The 21,395-nt window shown below is 37.0% G+C and overlaps 1 protein-coding gene across 1 annotated transcript in view; it reads right to left on the bottom strand.

Moving 5' to 3' along the window:
- MMS22L (MMS22 like, DNA repair protein) overlaps positions 1 to 21,395 on the bottom strand; it is a 94,626-nt gene that overhangs the window by 55,454 nt on the left and 17,777 nt on the right. The window contains exons 9-13 of the mRNA XM_074819507.1: positions 20,096 to 20,275; positions 14,071 to 14,133; positions 7,737 to 7,856; positions 7,094 to 7,317; positions 3,904 to 4,413 (exon numbers count right to left, since the gene is read on the bottom strand). Coding sequence (XP_074675608.1) covers positions 3,904 to 4,413; positions 7,094 to 7,317; positions 7,737 to 7,856; positions 14,071 to 14,133; positions 20,096 to 20,275 — 1,097 coding nt within the window. The remainder of the gene's footprint in view (positions 1 to 3,903; positions 4,414 to 7,093; positions 7,318 to 7,736; positions 7,857 to 14,070; positions 14,134 to 20,095; positions 20,276 to 21,395) is intronic.

Raw genomic sequence — 21,395 nt, 5'->3', positions numbered from 1 at the left:
AAACTAAAGGTCAAGTTAGGACAAGAAGGCACACTTGCTCCCCTTGTGTAAGATTTATGTTGTGAAGTCAAAAAGGAAGGACTGACTTCCTTTTTCCACACAGGTAACAAAGTTCATAGCAACTTTTAATGACTTTCTAATGGTCATTCATTAAGTGTGGGAGATCTTAGAGCCAAGCTATGATCTTCTGATTCTCAGTTCAGTGGTTTTGTCAAGAGTTGCCCTCATCACAACTGGCAGCTCTAAATATACTCATGGGATGGGATGGAATGGGTAAGGGAAGACTCATGCTCTTCCAAACTCTTTTGGATACAGTTTTCAGAAGTTCAACATCAGAAAATACATTTTACAAAGACTAACACTAAAACCCCTGAGGGGGAAGAAAAGAAGGAGGGAGGACCTTTCTATTCTCCTCCTGAGCTTATCTGCTGACTTACATGCTAACAGAGAAGGGGAGAGAGGCTTCTGTTGGTCTCGGAAAGCTTCCCACAGGCTGTTTTGATGGCAAGCATAGCACAAAAAAAAATTACAAATGACTATACATTTCCATAGCAAAGATATACTGGATAATCCATTCTTATCGTGATTTCTCTCACAACCTCAAGGCTAGACACACTCTAACAGATAGAAACATCCAGTTCTGCTGTTATCCATGGCCCAATTATTAATGTAACTTTTAATTAGAGACAGGTTTACCTGATTAGTACTCCTGTATAGCTTATGGAATTTACACACTGAAATTTTCAATAGCTTTTCATGTCCTTCAACACTGGTAGAACAGTACAAACAGTCACAAATACTCAAAAATTGTTTTCAAAATAAAATTAACATTTATTATGTTATTAGGTTTGTCATTTCTCCTATGGGAATCAGTAGCAAGTCTCCCTGAAACTAGGCAAAGATGTTTGGAGTACAGCAGTGATTTTACACCTGGGCATGTATTTGCATTTTATAATCCTGTAACTCAGTGCTAATACACTACAAAACTCAAATGCCAGGATGATGCTAATAAGAGAAAGCTCATGTCAGAGCAATACCTGATTATGATAAAAGATATTTTAACATGTTTCAAGCAATTCTTTTAAGAATAACATATTGCAATGCTGGAACCTACTGTTTCCAGGCACTCAGCAGATTTCTCTGAGTCTATGTCCATTTTTACAGGGAGTTCTGTCAAATCCATTAAATGCCTGTATTTTTATTAACCTAGGGTTTCTTTTTGTGTCATGAGGCACTCAGATGACACATAGTGTTAGAGATTTGGAACAAATGAAAGCACACATGAGCAACGATCCTGCATTTACCTTTCACTAAAGAAGAAAAAAAAAAAATCAGGATTCTAAAACACTGCTTAGAAACAAGAAATAAAGGAAAAACTTATGTCTGAGCTAGAAGCTGAATGTAAACATGGTTAGGAAGCACTCTACATTTTGGGGAGTTTCTTGATTGTTTACTGTTTATTTTACATGTTTTAAAAAGGAGATTGCACTAAAATACAATCTTACACTTCACACTGAATCTCACTATGAAGATCAAATAGCTGGAAGTGCCAGCAAGTAGCATCTTGTTTCCAATTATCCACTCACCACATATCAAAAACTAATAAAAATGAGTTCTCCTGCCAAGTCATAGTTGTATTTTAATATATGAACACCAAAATAATCATAATAACAAAAAAGTGGCTTAAAAAAGGTTGTTTAAAACATAGTCTAAACATAGGTAAATACAACAATCAAAAGCTGCCAGTACTTTTCTAGCAGACAAGAAAAATACAAGAAAAACCTGGAAAGGGTTATTTTAAAACAGAGCAGTGTAAAAATGGTGAAGGTGGGGATCTCTTTTCACATGCCTTTTAAGAAAAAAGAAAGGAAGAAAACAAGCGCACTTTCAAAACTTTGTATGCCAAGTTTTAGCCCAGAGCAAGTTTTCACTGCTGTGTTACAAACCCTTGAAAATAAAGGTTTATAATGGAAATGCTGACAGACCCTTAACCATAGCAGCATGAATAGCTATAATTAAAGAGCAGCTTTTGGCTACACCTCACTCTGCAAATGAAAGATTGCCATTTTTACAGTATCCTCAAATAAAAGCAACTGGGAAACCTGGAATGAGATTCTAGAAATCCAACAAGATATGTTAAAGGGGAGTGCTAAAACTATTTGACATTTTAAGCTTTAAATACTGAGGTGTTTAGTTAACGTAACCAAGTCAGTATTTTCATAATGCTACTTAATCGGCAATAAAGAATGCTCCTGTGAGCCATCATCTGGGGTTAGCAGAAAGTGGCACATGAAGTTATTATTTCCTAACAGCCTAGAGGGACCCGCTTCTCTCTTTAATCAGTGATCTCACTTCCTTCCTACCTGTAAATTCCCTGTCATACAGTTATAAAATTATTAGAGTGCAGTCTACAGAAAAATTACATTTATGAAAGGCCTACTAGCTTACATCTGCCCGGATTTTAAAAACAGGAGAGAGAAAGGCATGGAATCATTTCATCCTTTTGTGAGTTTGTGGACAGACTAGTCCTAATCAGTCTGGTTAAGCCAATAACAGTTTAACATTTAGTTGGCACAAAGCCATCCAAATCTTCTGAACCAAGAAAGTGGTTTTAATGTTGTTTTACTTGTATGGTAACAGAGGACTGTTTTCAGTGAGTCTGTTAAAGCCAGAGAGAGAACCAGTAACATTTTCCTGTTCCATACAATCTGAAGATCAAAGCATTTTGTGAATGTTGAGGAATTAAACTTCTCCGTAGATGGGATAAGTAGGCAGGTAATCAAGTAATCAAATGTATAAATACAGAAGCTGAAATAAGGAGCTGTTAAAAACAAGGCTCCCTCATACTAATTAATATTTGAGTGTGTTGGTGATTCAAATATTTCAGCAGACCTGCTTTTTGTAAGAAAAGGTAGGAATACTGTCCTATACGTTTGTCTGTGATGACCCGAGAAGTCTGTAATGAACTTCTACGCCCTCCTCTCTGTGTTACAAGAGGCCCACATAACCCCCAATCTCAAAGGCTTTAAAATAATACCAAGTTACGAAATAGGCAACTTTTTCACCCTAAATTTCTCCCTATTTCATCTTTAAAAACAACACAACAAATGCTGTGTATTAGCTAATGGAGAAAATGTCAAAGTATTTTTGAAGTCTCCAATTTATTCCAGTAAATACATTCAGTTGAACTGAAATAATAAATAATAAATCAACTAACTTAGTTTTGTGCTTCATCTTTTTTCAAAAGACTGCCTGAAAAACAGTTGTCTTTGGATGTATAAGCTATTGACAGCTGCAGTCAAACTACTAGACAATAACAAAGAACCTAGTTAAAGAGAGATCTTGCATATGGGCCTCACTGTTCCTATTATGCACTCTTCCACAGCTCTTTCCACATATTTCAGTCTTGCACATTTGAAGTAATGGCAGATCAATAGCTGTCTCTTAATATCTTATAAAAAAAAAAGCAGTTTGGGCTTCAAACTGGAGGACTACTTCTCAAAGGCATCAGTAGACAAAAATATGCTTATTGAAGGGCACTGTGGATGTTGAAAACTGAACTAACACATCAAAGCAAAACTGTTTGAAAGTGGTAAAATATGCTTTCCTTCTTTCTTATCGAACCCCAGACAAGTATTTAAATCTCCGTAACTGTTGTATTTGATTGCAACCTTGGTGAAAGAGAAAAAAATAGAATGACGAATCTAAAAAATAATTGTATTTTTTCAGATTCACTGAAGAAAAAAACCCACCAAACACCCAAACCCCCAACTTAAGTAATTCCTCCAGAGATTTCTCTTTCCTTTTACTCTTCCAGTAAGAAATTAATATGAGCTACAGTTTAACCTTAAACGCAAAACCAAGGTACCAGTCTATTATCTATAATGTAACAAAATAACTTACCGAAGTCTGGCTAGAACAACCTGAAGAAAATTTAGGACCACACTCAGTTCAGCTCCTCGACAAGCAGGCAGCAGCATAGTAAACCCATCGTTCAGCAACTTTTCCTCAGAAAGGCTCAAGTAGCAGCTGGTCTCAAATACTTCTTGGACACCATCAACGTAGGTTGAAAGTAGAGTCCAGAGATTTTGTTTCTGTGTGTAGTCATTTTTGGTTACTAGAAACTCCTTTGCCTTCTCACGGAAAGCATTTGAGAGTTTCTCAGCTAGGACGCTAATGTCCATGTTCTTCTCAACATAAATCAAAAGGAAAGCAAAATGACCTCTCCAGATGAGAGCTCTCTGAGACACACTGACGGAGGATGGAGTCCGAAAATCCAAAAGATCCAACACTCGACTCACTATATCTTCTGTCTCTGCAACAATTGCCAGCATGAGGAACAGGTTAAAAAAGTTCTGCACTCCCACTTCTGTCAGCTCCTGCATTCTTCTCCGATGGAACTTGGAATAAATTCTACATTAATAAAACAAACCAAAAAAACCAGGAAAGTTTCTTAAAGTATGCAATTTTCTATCTGCTTGATAGAATGAAATGGTATTTTCATGCTTTTAGTTTATAATAATCCTCTTCCAATAACCCTTAAATTTTAATTATCCTCTTTTCCCTCCACTCTTCTACTCTTTTGGCTACTGGAACAAACATGCCATTTCATTTTCTGCTCGTAATACAAAGTACATGTTAAGAGCTTTCAACCCCAGGCACAGCCTAGCCCTTCGTCCTTATCCTCTAGTACAAAGTTGAGCACAACTTTATGAGCAGACTGTCTCTGCTTTGTCTGTGATGGGTGTTCTCCATACCATGCCTTCACATCAATCAAATTTAACCCATGAGGGCTGCTAGGAAAGGACGCTGCCAAGTGGCATCTCTTCACCACAGCAAACAATTCCTGTACCCCAACTTCTTCCCTAGAAACTCCATTATTTCCTTGTGGCACAAAGATAAAAAAAAAAAAAAAAAAAGACCAGGGACAACCAGGGACAACCAAGGAACGGTTACAGCTCACTCAGCCTAGCCTAAGGCGTGAGGTGAACAGTCATGATGAGGATGGAAATGAGCTACAGACAACACCAGAGTTCAGAGCACATGTTGCAAAGAAACTAGGAGCAATGCTAGACAGTTTCATCACTGTCTTGAAGGACTCATCAGGACCTTCACCATCAGGACCAACAAAAAAAAAAAAGACCAGGGACACCTTCCTTTAGCTACTGATTTGTGTTCTTATGTTATACTACCACAGCTGCTGTGATCAAAGGCTCACCTCCCTAATCATCACTGCAGTAAAAGGGAGAGAGATTTCTGGTGGAAAGCTCCTTTTCTCCACAATGCTTTGTCAAAGTCTGTACTGACCTGTATTGCACATCTACTGTATGGACTGCAGACTACAAGTTTGAGAGAAAACAGGAAAACAGGCGTTTGGGAGAGAAACCTCTCTCTAGCAGGAAGATGTTAAGAAACTTTAAGCTGTATTGCTTATATAGTGCTCAAGTCATACGTAGCTGATGGTGAGAAGCACTGCTATTCTGCAACTTTAAAGTGGTTGACAAAAAGCGGAAGGCTTTTGCATAGGTGTCTTTTCTGTGACCTTTGCTCAGATCATGACTTTTAAATAAATGTCACCATTCCCATGACAGAAGAATAAGATGAAAATGGCTTGCTTAACTTTTTGATTTGTGTGTTTAAAACCTTGGGTATATCCTTCACCTTTAAATTAAAGTAAGTTCCACATACAGTAGCTAAACATTCATAAATGCTGTTTTCCTATTCTGTCACCTGGAAAAATAGTTGGAAATGGTGCTGAGGTTATCAAATCTAGCCACCAAAAATTACAGCAAATCCAATTAATGTTGTTTAGTAGTAAATTACTACTGACAGGCATTTACGTTCTTCATGCATCAATTAATGCTTGGTTAGCTGCTGAAAACAGAGTTCATCCCAAAATCATAGCTGTAGGCTGTTAAATTTTGCTACTTGTGTAATTGATTTATTCAAGGTAGAAAAGATGAATACTGGTTGAGCAGACTGACACAGTGTGTGTTGTGTATCATTATTCCCCCTCTTAAATTAGGGAAAGTAACAAGCTATAAGAGCACAAAAATGTAAGTATAATTTGTTTTCAGTAAAAATGGAGCAGGCTAATTAAAATTACTAACTAAAGCAAGACACTGATTCAGCATCCAACAATATATTTGTTTCTATGTAGTTGTAGTAACTCTTAAACCCAACTTTACTGACTGTAACTACTTGTGAAGTGTACATAGACACTAGGTATATTTTCCCTTTCTGATAGCCAAGATAACCCTTCTTTCTTGGAAGAAACATACCACATAACTTTGTAAGGTGTGCATACATGTGCATTTTTATATATTTATTACTTGCATACAAAAGTATTTTATAATACTTAAAATCTTTAAAAACTCAAAGCAAAAACTCAAAACAAAACTAATTCTAAGTCTTCTATATCCAACGGAGACAAACTAAAAAGTTAACACTTTTAATAATCAGTACAATCTCATTACTATAATAAAACTTTTAAGGATTCAGTAAGTATATAAAACATCAGGATTCTGATTTACAGGATATATAAAAAGCCCTTAAAATATATTATGACTGATCATATACTTAAATTAGTATGTTTCAAAGTTAAATGAAAAATTAAAACCCTCACAAAAAAAATACTGTGAAAAATTTTGGAAACCATGAAAAAGAAAATGGAAATATAAATGAAATTGCAGGCCTAGCAAGAGGCAGTCTGCATGTTCTTGGACAACACATGGCTTACATGCAGCTCAAACAGAATTTCTGTGCTTTAATTACATTAGCTGTCTGGCAATAGGGCTGTACCTCTGCATAGGTTGCCAGTCTACCAAATTCCTGGCCTGTGGGACAAAGTAAATCATCACAGGCTATGGATGCCAAGGTGATTCTTGGACCCAGCTCTTGGACCCTGTCACAGCCTCAGCTGGCAACAGAAACTTCAGGGAACAACTGCTTTCTTCAAATTATGAATCCCCCTGGATCTTTCATCCTCATGAGCACAGTACCCCCGCCTTGCTTTGGTATGTGGCTGGAAGGGCCACGCAGTCTGACTGACTAGACCTCTCGCAACATGAGACAAACTAAGTAGCAGCCATACCGTCCTTTAATTTGTTTCCAAGGATGCACACCACTGTTCTCTGCTTCTTTCATCATCCGTGCCAAAATGCTGAGAAAAATGAAGTAACTGTTGCTGGACTTGTACAGGGTGGGGATCTGCTGTTCACAACAGCAACTTTTCACCAGCTCAAGCATTGACAAGGAAGTTTTACTAACATTTGCCAGACCCTTCAGACCAAGCCAAGGAACAGTAAAGCAACTGTTCTAAAAGAATAAATGCAAACAGAAAACATTATAAGTAACAACAAATGCTAATATTCCAAAGGCAATAAGATGCAATCCTTCACACAAACAAAAGGATACATTCCTACCACAACTCAAAAAAATGCATTGTAACTATGTGCAAAACATTTTTACAAGATCTTAACATCAGTAGCCCTGATGAAAAATACAAGTAAAATATATTATAATTCATTCTATTGTGACATAATATAATGGACCATAACATATATTTAAACATGATTTCTTAAATAAATATAGCAAGTTTAGAGATACTGCCATTGACTAGTCAGTTTTGCAAAAGTATACCAACCAAGCTTGGCTAAAGAACAATCAGAACTAATTGCTAAAAATCGAGGACTGTCCACACGTAATTCTACAGTTTTATATATTCATCTACTTACCAGGTTCTTGCTGTAATAATCCCAGAGTATGGTGACAATAGATAGGTTCAAGTCCCAGAAACTACACAAAGTCAAACAGCACTGAAGATGCATTCGTAAGTGTTCCTCTAACACACCAGTCTTGAAAAGGGAATAAGAAGTTTATTGTAGGAGGGGAGCATCACCTTGTCTACCCATAAACCCAATACTACCAGACTATTAAGAATAATTTCCTAATATAAACATTATTTTTAATTATATAAAGTTGAGCAAATGCTTCTGCTAATGTGAGCAATGAACTGTAAGATAAAAGCTGACAACTGCATCCTGCAATCCACCCAATACCATGCACCACTTCAGGTGTTCAGAGTTGTAGATACATTAAGATAACAGCCAACCCAATATTGAGCCTAACTTGAAACATGACTGCATGGTACAGAACCTCACAAACCAGTAAATGGGACATTAGCTGGGATGAACGCATGAGTCAGCTGAATGCTGACTCATTCACCACTGATACAGATAGAAGGTGCAACTATCTGAGAGCTCATGCTTCTCTTTATAATATTCCAAACAGAAGGGTCTTGTCTTTTTGAGTCATGTTCCTTCTCAACCTCTGCAACCTGGCTATACTGCTAACATCCCAGACAACTCTAAATCAAGGGTAAATAAGTCTCTGAACACTGGGGGGGGGTGGGGGGGGATGGGGGACAACACAAAAAAAAAAAACCTTCCCATACCACATTTTTTTTATTCATCAGTTCCAAATTTTGCACACAAAAGGAAGAAGCGTCATAGGAAAGAAAATAGGAAATTCCAAACAATTTGAACACAGTGAAGCATTCAGATTGTAATTGTGGGATACCAAGAGTGAGATTTCCCGCATCCAGCTTTTGATGTCAGCAAAACCAGACTGGCATTGATGCTCGGATATCAGCTCTATGATCAGACTGAAATCATGTTCTAACCCAGCCTATTGTAGATATCTACTTTAGGATGGTAAAGTACAGGATGATAAGCCCTGGAAAGGCTTTATTGTCTCCACTGACTATAAAAGTAGTTTGGCGGACCAGCTTGTGTGTAGTTGTCTTAAGGGAAGACTTTTACACATGTAAGTCTAACCCATGTCTGGGATAGTAGTGAACTTGTTCTGCGACAAGAGAAACCCCTGACCTACTCTTAGCTTTCAAAATACATCTAAACACTATACAGGCCTGGAATTTCTAACAGCATAAAGTAAGCTAAAGAGGAATAAAATGGGTAAGAAAAATAATAAAACATACAGGATGTTCTATGACCCAAAATCATAGACCCAGGGAGGGGAATGAAGGAAGTCATGCCTCAAATATTGGGAAGTTATCCCATTCAGTTCCAATTACAGTGCTAGGTCCTGAATTCAGGTGTCCCAAGCTCATCCAGCTCTGAACACAAATAAACTAAAAAAAAAAAAAAATCACTGATGCCAGGTGACAGAAAAGGATAGCACTGGGGTTTGTTGGGGGCTGGCTTGCTTGTTGTTTTAAAATAGTCTTTCATTAAGTACCTGTTACTGGAAGAGCAGGACTTCTGCTCTTACCCACAATGCTACTTCTTGTGGCTTACTATGTCTTAGAGCTGCTTTTTTTTCGTGTTTTAAACATTACACGAAGGAGTTATAACTCATGAACTTATCTCTACCTGGCTATACATTCACATGGAAAACATTATTTGCTAAACTTTACCAGAACACTGTAAACAATTACACCAATCATCTACAATAAATTCTAATCATGTCTGCCTTCTCGTGAACAATTAATGCAGGGCATATGGCTTCTGAAGTGGTATATTTCTAAAACGACTTGAAAATTGAAAAGGCATTTCCAGTTGTCATAGAAAATTATATATTCAAGACATTATGTACAACAATATATGAAAAACACTGAAATAGAAAGGAAACTCAAGAAAGGCTCATTAAAAGATGTACAAAATAGTTCAAATATAACAACAATGCCCACAAATGAAAGGTGATCCTCAAGTATTGTTTTTATATACAACATAACTGTGGCTATTAAATCAGTAGTCTTCCCAAATTAACAATCTTATACAAATAACCAAAGGACAGAACCACAGCCATTTTCAACAGCTGCTATTTTTTTAATGAATAAAAGCAAGAGGCTTGATATAAAACAAGAAACTGCAGCTGAGCATATCTGTTTCTCTAGAGATATCTACTCAGTTATGAAAGATGTAAAAAAACGTAACCCAAAACACACACCCTTTACAAAGGGAATGCTTAATCTTAAAACTGTAATTTGTGCATAGGATTATATTTAGCATCTAATTCAAAAAACAATGACCGCATTAGTTAAATTAATTCAACAATATACATGGTATTGTAAGTAGCTTCAATTTCAAACATTATTTATCTATCCAACAATAGTTTTAGAACAGTTTCCAAAACCAAGATAGTACTGAAAGCTTTATCTCAAATTTAATATGAAGAGTTCTCCAGACTTCAAATATCCCTGGGATTAATGGATTTTCTCATTGCTCTTTTGCTTAAAATGGTCTCTTGCACTGCTGGAAATACTATCAGAACTCTTGAGGTAGTCAGCTTTTAATTTATCGCAGAAGGGAGGAACACCAGATACTATCAAAATGATAGTACTATCTAAACACAACATTTTTCTCTTATGACCTCCTACTGCAGTAACAAAATTGGTTTCCTAGAACTCCAACAAATACTTCTGTATCTCTTTTATAGTAGAATTAAACAAAAAAATATAGTGAAGGTATAACAAAATTGAAGCAGAAATGAAACAACATGAAGCATTTATTTTCTGAAATAAGAGAACACTAATAAGACAGATTGCTATTAGCTCTCATGAACAAAAAAGCTTTTGATTCTCACTTACAATAAAACTTTGTACACACAAATTCATCTTATAGCGACAATCCATAAATTTAGTCAGTTTGATGTTGCCTAGTATACAAATACAGCTATGTTAATATTCCTAGTACAACAATTTTCATTTTGTAGTAGAAATAGAATTGTAAGCCAGCTCTACTTTTGTCATTAGCCCAGTAACAGAAATCCAAATTACAACAGAAGTAGGGAATACCCCATGTAAGTAGTTTCCCCATAAATGTCCTTTTTTGTGATACAAATGGGAGATCTTTCACACAAGCAATTGTCTTCAACTCTACCCATCAAGAACTATATATTAAAAAAAAAAAAAGAGAGCAGTTTCTGGCTGAGAAATTCACCAGTCTGTCAACTGATTGAAGGTGAAAGGATATATCCAAGGAAGCAGCACTCTACACTTGCCCAGCCATTACTGCTCCCACTTTTATTTACAGCTCACAAATACAGTATTTTTGCTTCCCATCTCCATTTGTCCCCTAACCTGAAGAGCACCTTACATCATCTCCTTGCTCAGAAGCAGGCCGAGTATAACCTCATAAAGAAGGAGTTCCTACCTGGAGACAGGGCATTGCAACACCCCTCTGCCACCTTCACCTGGAGATGGGACACCTTTCTCAGGAAGTTTTTATCCCCCAAAAAAATCAGGCGTATGCTGGATAAAGGTGGCTCAGGCTCTCTGCTGCCTGCATGAGGGTTGCCCTCTCTGCTGGGGATCATTAAACTCACCAGTTCTACTGAAACTACAAAGAACTGCAGCATTGTGTTATGCTTTTTATGTCATTTTTGCATCCCGGTACTTAGCTGTCCTAACAATGTTAAAGCTAACTCCAACTTCTGCTGATTCATCAGAGATGAACATTCTTTTCTCTACTTTCATGATGCTCCCTTGCCCTCAAAATCCATGTCTGCAACAGTGCCTAAAATCATCTTTTCACTACCTAGAAATTGAAGATTACATGAAGAGAAATTAACAGTTACTGGTAGGAGAGAAATTATCAATTTACGTTACAGATGTATGATTTACATTAGAAATGTATGATCTGTACCTTTTTCAGATACTTTTGAACATGCAAACTTATGCATACTTGATTTCATCTCCATTTCCCCCCCACCCCCACCCCATCCCCCTCCTTTGTATATTCACATTCTCCTTCTGAACTTGTATAGTCTACAAGCTTTTGAAGTTAGGGAACAAGCACAAGTGGATCATGAGGCTGATGGGCAGACTATGTACTAAGCATGATCAGTTTTTAAGCTCTCATATACTTAAAAATGAAGTTTCTAACCACCAGTTCTTGCCCTCTCTTCCAAATGAGTGATTTAGTACTATCATTTTTTCTAACTTATTTTGCACAGCTATTACTGTGCATCTCTAGTATAGATAACAGAGGGTATATGCTGAAAAAGATGGCTCAGGTAGGATTTACTAACAAACTCAGGCCAAGTGTTAGTGGGCAGTATCATCAACTCTGTCCTGTTGTTCATTCAAAGAGCACTATTCTCCCTTTTCCTTTTTCCTGCTTCCCCATGTTCCATTTCATTATGGACTTCTTGATATCTCATTGTGCTTCTCATTCCCGCATTTTCTGGTCCCAAAAATACTCACTTGGAGATTCAAAAGGATAAAATAAAAGGTAAGAGTGGCCACAGGAAGGTGACAGATCAACAGAGGAAATGGACATGTCTACTGGTAAAAGAAAATCTCCTTCCTAGACACTGTCAAGAAGGCTGGTGTGCAGGGATAGGAAGCAAGATGCATCTTTTAATAAAAGCATATGCATGTACTTGTGCAGGCACATATAGGGACTAATGCTCTTCAAGGAGTATTTCCTACAGGCAGCTAACCCCATAATGCAAGAAAAAATAATGAACAAAAAAAAGGGAAATAAACTAGATGGCTCCTTAGCTGGTTGACAATAGCTGCAAATCTATCCTTGGCAAAATGTGGGTTTAATACCAATAGTGTTTGCCTTTGGAAATTAAAACAGATTATTTGCCTTATATTACTGCATCATGATTGACTCATTATTCAAACCTTCTGAACTTGGTCACCTAGCTGCCTTTCTAAACCGTCTACAATTCAATGCTTGCTTAACAGAAGCATCAAAAAGCTGTATATTTTATGTACGTTCAACATCAGAGTAATCTTTATTCAAAATAATAAACATTCAAAAGAAAAAAGGAATACTTTGAAGAAAAATGTAACTACAAGCTCTTCTTACTCCTTCACAGGTTGCTGACATACCGAAGATGCAGCACAGGAAGGTGGCTAATAAGCTACTCTGCTCTTATGCCTCTTATCTCTCCAGTTCCTCTCACAGAATGGCAAGTATCCCATAAGTGATGTCATCAGTGTAGTTTTAATGTATATGCAGTGTGTGTATTCATTTATACACAGTGAAATAATTCAAAAAGTTAACCTTTTAATATGAAAGACTACATAAACAAGTGTTAGACCTTCTGTACCTTGATTTTTCAACTTTTTAATTATCTATTGTTTCAACTATACTAACTACAAAATATCTTTTTGTAAAAACTGTAGTTGTAACAAGTATTGTTCCATACTCTAGCTTCAACCACAGCTGTTGCTACTACATGAGCAAGGCAGCAATAATGAAAAACCCCAACTGATTGCTCTTCTGCTTCCAACAACAGAGCTTTGCAAGACTTTATTTCACCTGAGAGCAAATAAAAAACCAAACATGTTTACTCTCATCTTAAGCATACACAAATTAAAGAAATTATTTTTATAGGTGTTGCTGATACAGCATTTGCAATTTTTACCATGCAACTTCAGAACAAATGTACATAGCTGCAACGTAACATATTTAAAAATGTGATGAACAGCATATTTAAAAGCATTTTAAAAGGAGGTCAGTTCTGACCTCTGGGCCATGAAGCATTGCATTAACAGTTCTGCAGAAAGAAAAATGATAAGGTATGAAATGAGTACTCAGAAACTAGAACCTTATCAGTAAGAGTTTGATTCAAGCCTGTAAGACAAATTGCTCAGCAAGGCAAGTCACCTTCCCGCTGTGATGAGGATATAGCTGAATTTTCAATGCAACTGACTATCTCCTTCATCATGTCTCCTCAACTTGATATCCTTACATTCAGTATCTGGTTTACATTTTCTAAGCATCCAGTTCTTATTCTGAATACATCTTGTCTGAGTAGCCATATACCTACCCTTCCAGGATAATTATCTTTTTCCTTTATCTGACAATTTAGCATCAAGCACAACTACTTTCAAGCAAGTGCAACTGCTAACAAGGAGGGAACTGTATACTGCCATAGTTCAGCTATGTCAAGGATGTTCATTTACCACTGATAAAAACACTAGAATTCCAAAAATATACTTGTTAGCTGGATTTTGTTTCATGCACTGTCTTTTCCTGAAAGCATCCCTGACACGGTCCTTGTTCATTATTTCTTCCTTTACACACTTACTTGAGCATCAGTGGATTTTTTAAGGAGTTCTTCGACAAATTTCCAATTGGATTCCTTCTGTTTCTGAAAAACAATGATTATCAGCATGAAATAGCATTTGTATTCCTCACAGGAATCATTATGTAATAACATGAAAATAAGCAGGCAAGAAATTTCCAGAAATATTTCATTTCATGATAGCATATTGTACTGATCACTGAAAACAGCTTTTTTGTTTTATGAATATAATTGATATCCGTCTTAAAAATTATGGTCTCAAAACGAAATAGATGACTGAAAATAAAAAGTACGCAAATAAAACTGGTTTAAGTGACTCATGTACAATCCCAGCCTTCACTTTTAGTAAAGACGCAAAACATTCAGGCATTTTTGATTAGTATGAGCACTAAGTACATCTTACAATTTCTTTCTTTAACATTCTGTACAAAGGAAAATATAAGGGATAAGAAGGAAGAAAAGGTAAAACCTCACCTTTTCTTGATTTTTCCTTGTCAATGAAAAAAAGCTAACTATTTTTCCCAGCCCAAACATTAAGGATTGTTTTGACCAATTCACTAAGGAGTTGGCCAGATAGTAATGGCCTATATAGATAGAAAAAAAATACAGGATAGGTCAAAAATGGCCCATAATCCGTATTCTTCAGCTTGGGAAGACAGATGGCTATCCACTTGAATCAACTAGACCATGCTAGTAAAGTAAAGGAGTTGCATGGCAAAGTATATTAAAAAGGAAGAGGGAAAAATATATTTAGGCAGTGGGAAAGAAAAGGGTAGAAGGTTTCACAACTAAAGCTATTTCCCAGGGAAAAAATAAGAGGCAACAAAGCCAACATACTTACAATTTAGGAGGTCCAAAAATCATCTCTTACACTCAGCTGTGTATATAGTTGTGTATATAACTGGATGTGTGAACGTAGTATTTTCATCATTGTCCTGCCTCACTCATTCTTTCCACTATCACAACTGTTAAGCCTTATAAAAATCATTCTGCAGATAACTGTCCTTTAAATGTCTGTATAGGGCTTACAATAAAGACCATCTTATGCTCTGGTAATTGAAATATAACTACTTTCCAGCAGCAACACCATCGCGCCCCACCCTCCTCTACTATGGACCACACTACTTCATGCTGTGACTTGGTGACAATTCCACACAGAACTCAGAGAGTACCAAGAGAATTTTAAAGATGACCTCTTTAAAAAGATGCACTAAGACTTATGTAATTTTGAATACTAAAGTTGGCTACTTGGTGGCTTTACATTTTTTCACAACAAGAAAAAGAGAGTTCTGAAAGATTGCTGATGGTAGCAAGATGCAGTCAGTAGACTGTTTATGGAAGAAATATGAACAAGAGGACAGATCTGCAGAAAGTTACACTAAAGCTGCAATTTCATGATCCAGGAACTTGAGCAGTATCAACTAAGGAGTCCCCACTGCTTCCTTCTCATCCTGCCAGCTGCTGTTCCTGCCCTCACAGCTGTAGCATGCCGCTGCTCAGTTGTTCTGGTACTTCTGCTTGTTGGACACAGTGTGAACCAGAGCAGTGAACCAACCCAGAGCTTTAGGAGAGAAAAAGAACGAAAAAGGGAGGAAGGCCTGACCTCGGTCATAGAATAGGGACATAAATAATTGTGCCAGAACAGCAGAGAGTTCATCATGCCTAGGGTGGTAAACAGGCCTTCTTAAACCAAAAGCCTTTGTATCATGAAACCAGAACCAGAACTAGCATTCTGTTAGGAGAGGCCACTGCATAAACAAGTAGCCAAGGAGTAAAGGCAGCACTTCAATAACAAGTAAAACCTAGGAAGTGCAAAATCAGCATTCCCAGACAGTTCTGCCTAGTATTTACATCAGATTTTTATTCTGACTGCTATATTTTAGAGCCTGATGTTATGCGAATATTTAGACACTGGCATGGTCTTACTGCAGACTCCAAGTAAAGTTAATCACTGCTCAAAAGCCAGATTTATCTGAGATGAGTAGATATTACAGCATCATGCTAAATGCTACGAGACCTCTGAATGTCTGGATTAGCCTGCTCAGAACATGCTTTAGCACTCCTGTAGTCCAAGGACACACGATTTATACAAAAGGTGTTTATTGCCAAAGTTCCAGCTCATCTGCAGTATGCAGATCACCCAACAAGATACTGGACTAATCTAGGGCAAACTCCTGACACCAAGTGGAATTGATTACAAGAGTGCACCCAGGTTCAGCCCAAACCCAGGAAAGAATGACACCAACCACCTGCTGCACTCTTGTTTTTTAGCCTCAATTGACTATATTTTTTAACAGACTTGTTTCATTCAAATCCCACTAAATTGATATCCTAACAGTATTCCCCGCTACACTGGCAATACAGCATGGCAACCATTTATAATCCATCCTTGTCAGAGTATACGTAGAATCTACATCTCTTACTCCAAAACTACTGGCTTATAACATCCTTCCTTCACCCCCAAAGAGTCCTGAAACCAACAAAATCTGGAGACCTTACAGTGCATAAAAGTACTGCTAAAATCAAAAATTTGAGCTGAGACCCTCTGGGTTTGCAGGAAAAAACTTCTACAAGGACTAACGCTGACTACCTGGAAGACCCATACTAGGCTTAGCTGGAAGTCCAAGTTTGCATATCTTGCTACGTACTCATTTCAGATTATTCTATTAAAAGGCAAGAATTCTTAGCCCCAAGAAATTCTGCCTATATTTCCCTAGCCCACAGCATATTGAAATTGACCCCTGCAATGTTCAGAAGTAGCAAAATTTTCTCATCAGGTCCCATTTGGTTTTTAAACGTACAAATCCTGCTTTTCAGAAAGGTGAAGTGGGACATCAATGGGGGCGTTATGGAAAGAGACACGTATTGTACATCCCTCAGAACACAGTCTCTAAGAAACCTGGCCAAAATTTTCTAGTTTAAGAAAAATTGTTTCATGTGTATGAAATATACATTCGATATATATGAATCATTGCATATTTGAAATTACGTTATATGAGCTAAAGGGGGAAAAAATAAAAAGAAGCAAGTCTGAAACCTATTTAGAATTTTAAAAGCTTTCATAATAACCTCAAGGCCATGCAGACCACATTAAAAAATTGAAAATCTTCCACAGATAACATAGGCTTAGAGGCAATTTTTGCTACAGAGCACATGAATAACCATCATTATGACACATCACCCTCCCACCTCTGATCACAGTTAATTAAAAGAAAGCATGTGTCATGAAGCTATCTCATCAGATGTTTAACCAACAAAACAGGACTACATTGAGCCCTGATGTAATTCCACTGACTTCACAAATTTATACCATGGACTATTTTATCTTATAATGTTCAAAGAATGTTTTCAGCTGTAATTCTGGGGTGGGGGACAGAACTTAGAGAAATGGTTACCATCAACTATCTATGACAGATTATACTCTTGTGGTGTGTGAAAAGGCACTCTTGTTACTGATAGGTTTTTTTGTAAGCACCCATGGCACTTAAGAGAACAGGGATCCCTGGACAAACTCAGAGCTGCACTCAGAAATGCAAAGCACAGCTAACAGTTTGAACATAAAGACTACTGGACACATCAAGCGGAGTGTGCACTGGATGGTCTCATGATTTACAAATAAGACTTGGAAATTCTCTTCTCCCAGGTGGGCTCTAAGGAAAAAGTATTATTTAATCTTGGGCAAGTCACTTCCTGTCACTGTGTCTCAGATTCCTAGTTTAAAATAAGAACAACAAGAGTCCTTTTTTCCATTCTACATCTGTTTGGCTTATTTAAATAATATAGTGCCTGGGGCAAAAAATAATCTCTCACGAGGCTAAATACATAGTATGTATCAGTATAAGGAACAGGGAAAAAAAATCCAATGATCAAAGTAAACAGTATCACTGCATTTTGATTAGGGCATAAAATATAAGAAACCCAGGATAAATGTCTGCTTCACACTGGTTTCTGTATTCAACCTGGGAATAACCTTTTCTCTCCATCTAAGTTCCTCTAATAAGCAGGGAATATAGTAATTCTATCTTCCCAATGTCCCTCTGAAATACACTATGGACTGTGGTCCTCCCCCACTACTGTAGTAACAGGACAAAAGCAAGAGGAGCTTGAGACAACCTTCAGTGTAAAAGTCACATGTGGTCTGCAATTTTACACTGTATGAATGTGTAAGAAGTTGCTTCATTTTGTCATGGTATTATTAGAAAAGACTGAACCACAGGATAATGAGCAGCCTGCCACGGGATCCTAAAGTATCCATCAACCCGCAAGCAGCAGAAGCATAAGCATCCCACATTCATCAAGCCCTCTAGTCACCACAAATGGTCATGAGATTTTCAACTAAGTATTCAAGCACTGAGTTACCACACTTCCCCTACCTTTCTTCCCCAAGGAATTTGCAAGACAAATTAATGAAACTAATTTTTATTAGAAAGTCTAATTTTACTTAGGATTAAAAACATTCACAGAAGTTCAACATTTTTCATTCCTTCTCTGTTTATATACTAATGCTTTTAAAGATCTAAAGATGAGGGGGCGGATTTTAAGTTATCAAAGCAAACTGATCACCTGATGTGATCAGACTCTTCCCTCTTTACAGATCTGCAGTTCACAAACATCTTTCAAGGTTTTAACCTTTTGTCTTAAGTCAGGACAGGAAATCATGGTTAAGATTTTAATAGAAAAAGGGTATGACCTTGCCAGTTTTAATACACACTATTAAATTACAAATAGTAAAAGACACTTCACAAGAAAGGCCAATTAAGCCCAATTTGTGGAAGAAGCCATATATATTTGATGTTTGGCAAACTAAGGAATATAAGAAATTCAGCTGAAATGTTAAAAAAAAAACCAAAACACCAAACAAAATTACAATGAGGCAAAAGATGAAAGAACAGGACAGATGACAGAAGATGGCATGACCTGATTCTGCTTAGTGTCAAAACCACTATTATACAAAAAAAAAAAACCACCACCAAACCCCACAAAAATCTAGATTTCTGGGTCTTCAGCTATCTCTTTGGCTTCTAGTCAGCTCCCTCTACAGTCAATTAAGAAAAACTGGCAGCTTTCATACCTCTCAAAATGGATTAATTGCCTCTGCAAGTGAATATTTCCTTCCCAAATAATGATTCGAAACTTAAAACTAAGTAGGATGAATCTCAGAGTAAGAGACTGAAAGAAGGTTCAGGGTTTACATGACCCCAGAACTGCAGAAAACTGCTGTGAAGTCCATGAAGGAATCTGATGCATCAGTACCAAGTATAGCCCTACACAGGTCTTACAGGAACAGCATGTACAGGACTCATCTAGGTCCCTTACAGAATGCACAGCAATGTCAGGTCCCTCACAATGAGATTCACAGACAAGAACCTGATTAATCTGGGGCTAGCCAGCTCGAAAATTTAAGGCCATTTCCCAAAAGCTAATGTCTTGCAACTTACTGCCAGAACTTCCTAAACTGAAGCTTGAATTCAACAGTTATTAGACAGTGTCTATTGGTACCACACCAACACAGAAAATTAAGCTGTGTACACAAATATATATATGCACCTCATCATGCCATTGCTGTGATGCAAAGGGAATGTAATTAGACAGATTGGAATTTATCCAGAGAAGAGCTACCACTTTTTAAAAAATACAGTGTTTGAGGTACAATCTATTGTGTTCAGCTCCTAAAACAACAAACCCAGTGAACCGTTTATGCTACGGGCAGACAGTCTTAAAACATATGCTACATCATTAAGTATATGTGCTACTAACTGGTTGGGATATTTCAAGTTTCCTTAATACAGTAATCTTCTCAATATCTGGTGTATAACATGAACCTGTCAGGGGCTCCCGGAACGTTTACTGACTTGTACAAAGCACACCTTAACACCACCAACCTTAAAGGACCTCTTTTTTAAAGCAGTGTGAAAATTCCTGTATTACAACATGAATTGTTTTCTGTCAACAAAAACATAACCAGGCAAAGTTAGACACATAAATAAATTATTATAACTTACAGGTATTTAGAAAAAAGCATACCCACCTTTTCATCTAGATTTCCATTACGGTCAAACTGGTAGAGTGATGCCAGATGAGTAATAATCCACCAGCTAAAACTCAATGGGTCTTTACACTGAATTGTTTCAAAAACAGATGTCCTTTCAGAACTACTCGGCCTTTCAAAGATATTCTTTAGAGTTTTGTTCACCAAGCTCCAGAAACACTGCAGAAAATGCAAAAGTAAAATTGAACTGTGTTGAATAACAAAGCCTATGTTAACAACTCTCTCTACAATACTGTCCTATTGATTAATTTGCTTTTACAGAGAACAAGCAAGATAACAGTCATTTAAAGAAAATAACAAAAAACAGTGTACAGTGTTACCAGAGAAAACCTGGAGCCACTTTAGAATGTCCTCTGTCTAATGCCAGTAGGAAGCAACATGAAGGGACAAGCTTTGGTCACGAGGAAGAATATGGTGTGATACTTCACAGGCAAAATTACAAGCTGATGGAATGACGGTATGCAAATGGGAAGGTGCACCAATACTCAGATGAGAGAGATTAGAGTTCTTTAATGAAGGCTTTTTATAACAGAATTTTGAAAAACTTTTAGTGCTAGACTAACCTAACCAAGAGGAATGTAATAGATGGTAGAGAATCAGTCTGAAAGACAGCAAACAGGTTCAAATTCCCTGTTTTGTTCCAAGTCCACTCCAGTGCTGGCAAACTGATTATTTCTTTTTGGCTCAGATACCCGTCTATACCACAATATTACTTCTTCTGACAGTCTGTGCTTCTCTTCCCTAGTTATACAGAAACTCTGTGGAACTTCTTTGCATCTGTATTTTATCCACCTTAGGTGGGTCCTGATGCCAACTTCTGCTTCAGAGTGCTACTGCAAACACTTAACACTAAGGAAGTTTCACTTGTGTTGTCCACCTTTATAACTGTTGTCATTATCAAGTAAATAGCTATCAGTACAAACACTCTACTGTGAGGTACTTCATTCTATACTAAGTGAATGGTACTCATTGCACAGATGGCAGCTTTGGTATTTATAAAGATTATTTCAGAAAACTTTCAAAGGATTTTGACACTTAATATTAATTCAGAGAAACATCAGCTCAATTCTAACCAGCAGTCAAGAAAGAAAAAAAAAAATAAAAAATCAAACACTAGAAAATATTAGCAAAGGAAAAGAACAAAATAGAAAACATCATTATGCAATGCATAAAAATCAGGGGTTCTTAACCTTTCCCTCACCATGGACCCCCTTTAAATACCTTTTGTGGCTGCGGACCACCAAGACTTAATTCAAGATTTAAAGCACTAGACTGCATC

This window comes from Strix aluco, chromosome 3, assembly GCF_031877795.1.
Source record: "Strix aluco isolate bStrAlu1 chromosome 3, bStrAlu1.hap1, whole genome shotgun sequence".
Lineage (NCBI taxonomy): Eukaryota > Metazoa > Chordata > Aves > Strigiformes > Strigidae > Strix > Strix aluco.
This window is presented reverse-complemented; position numbering and strand designations above follow the sequence as displayed.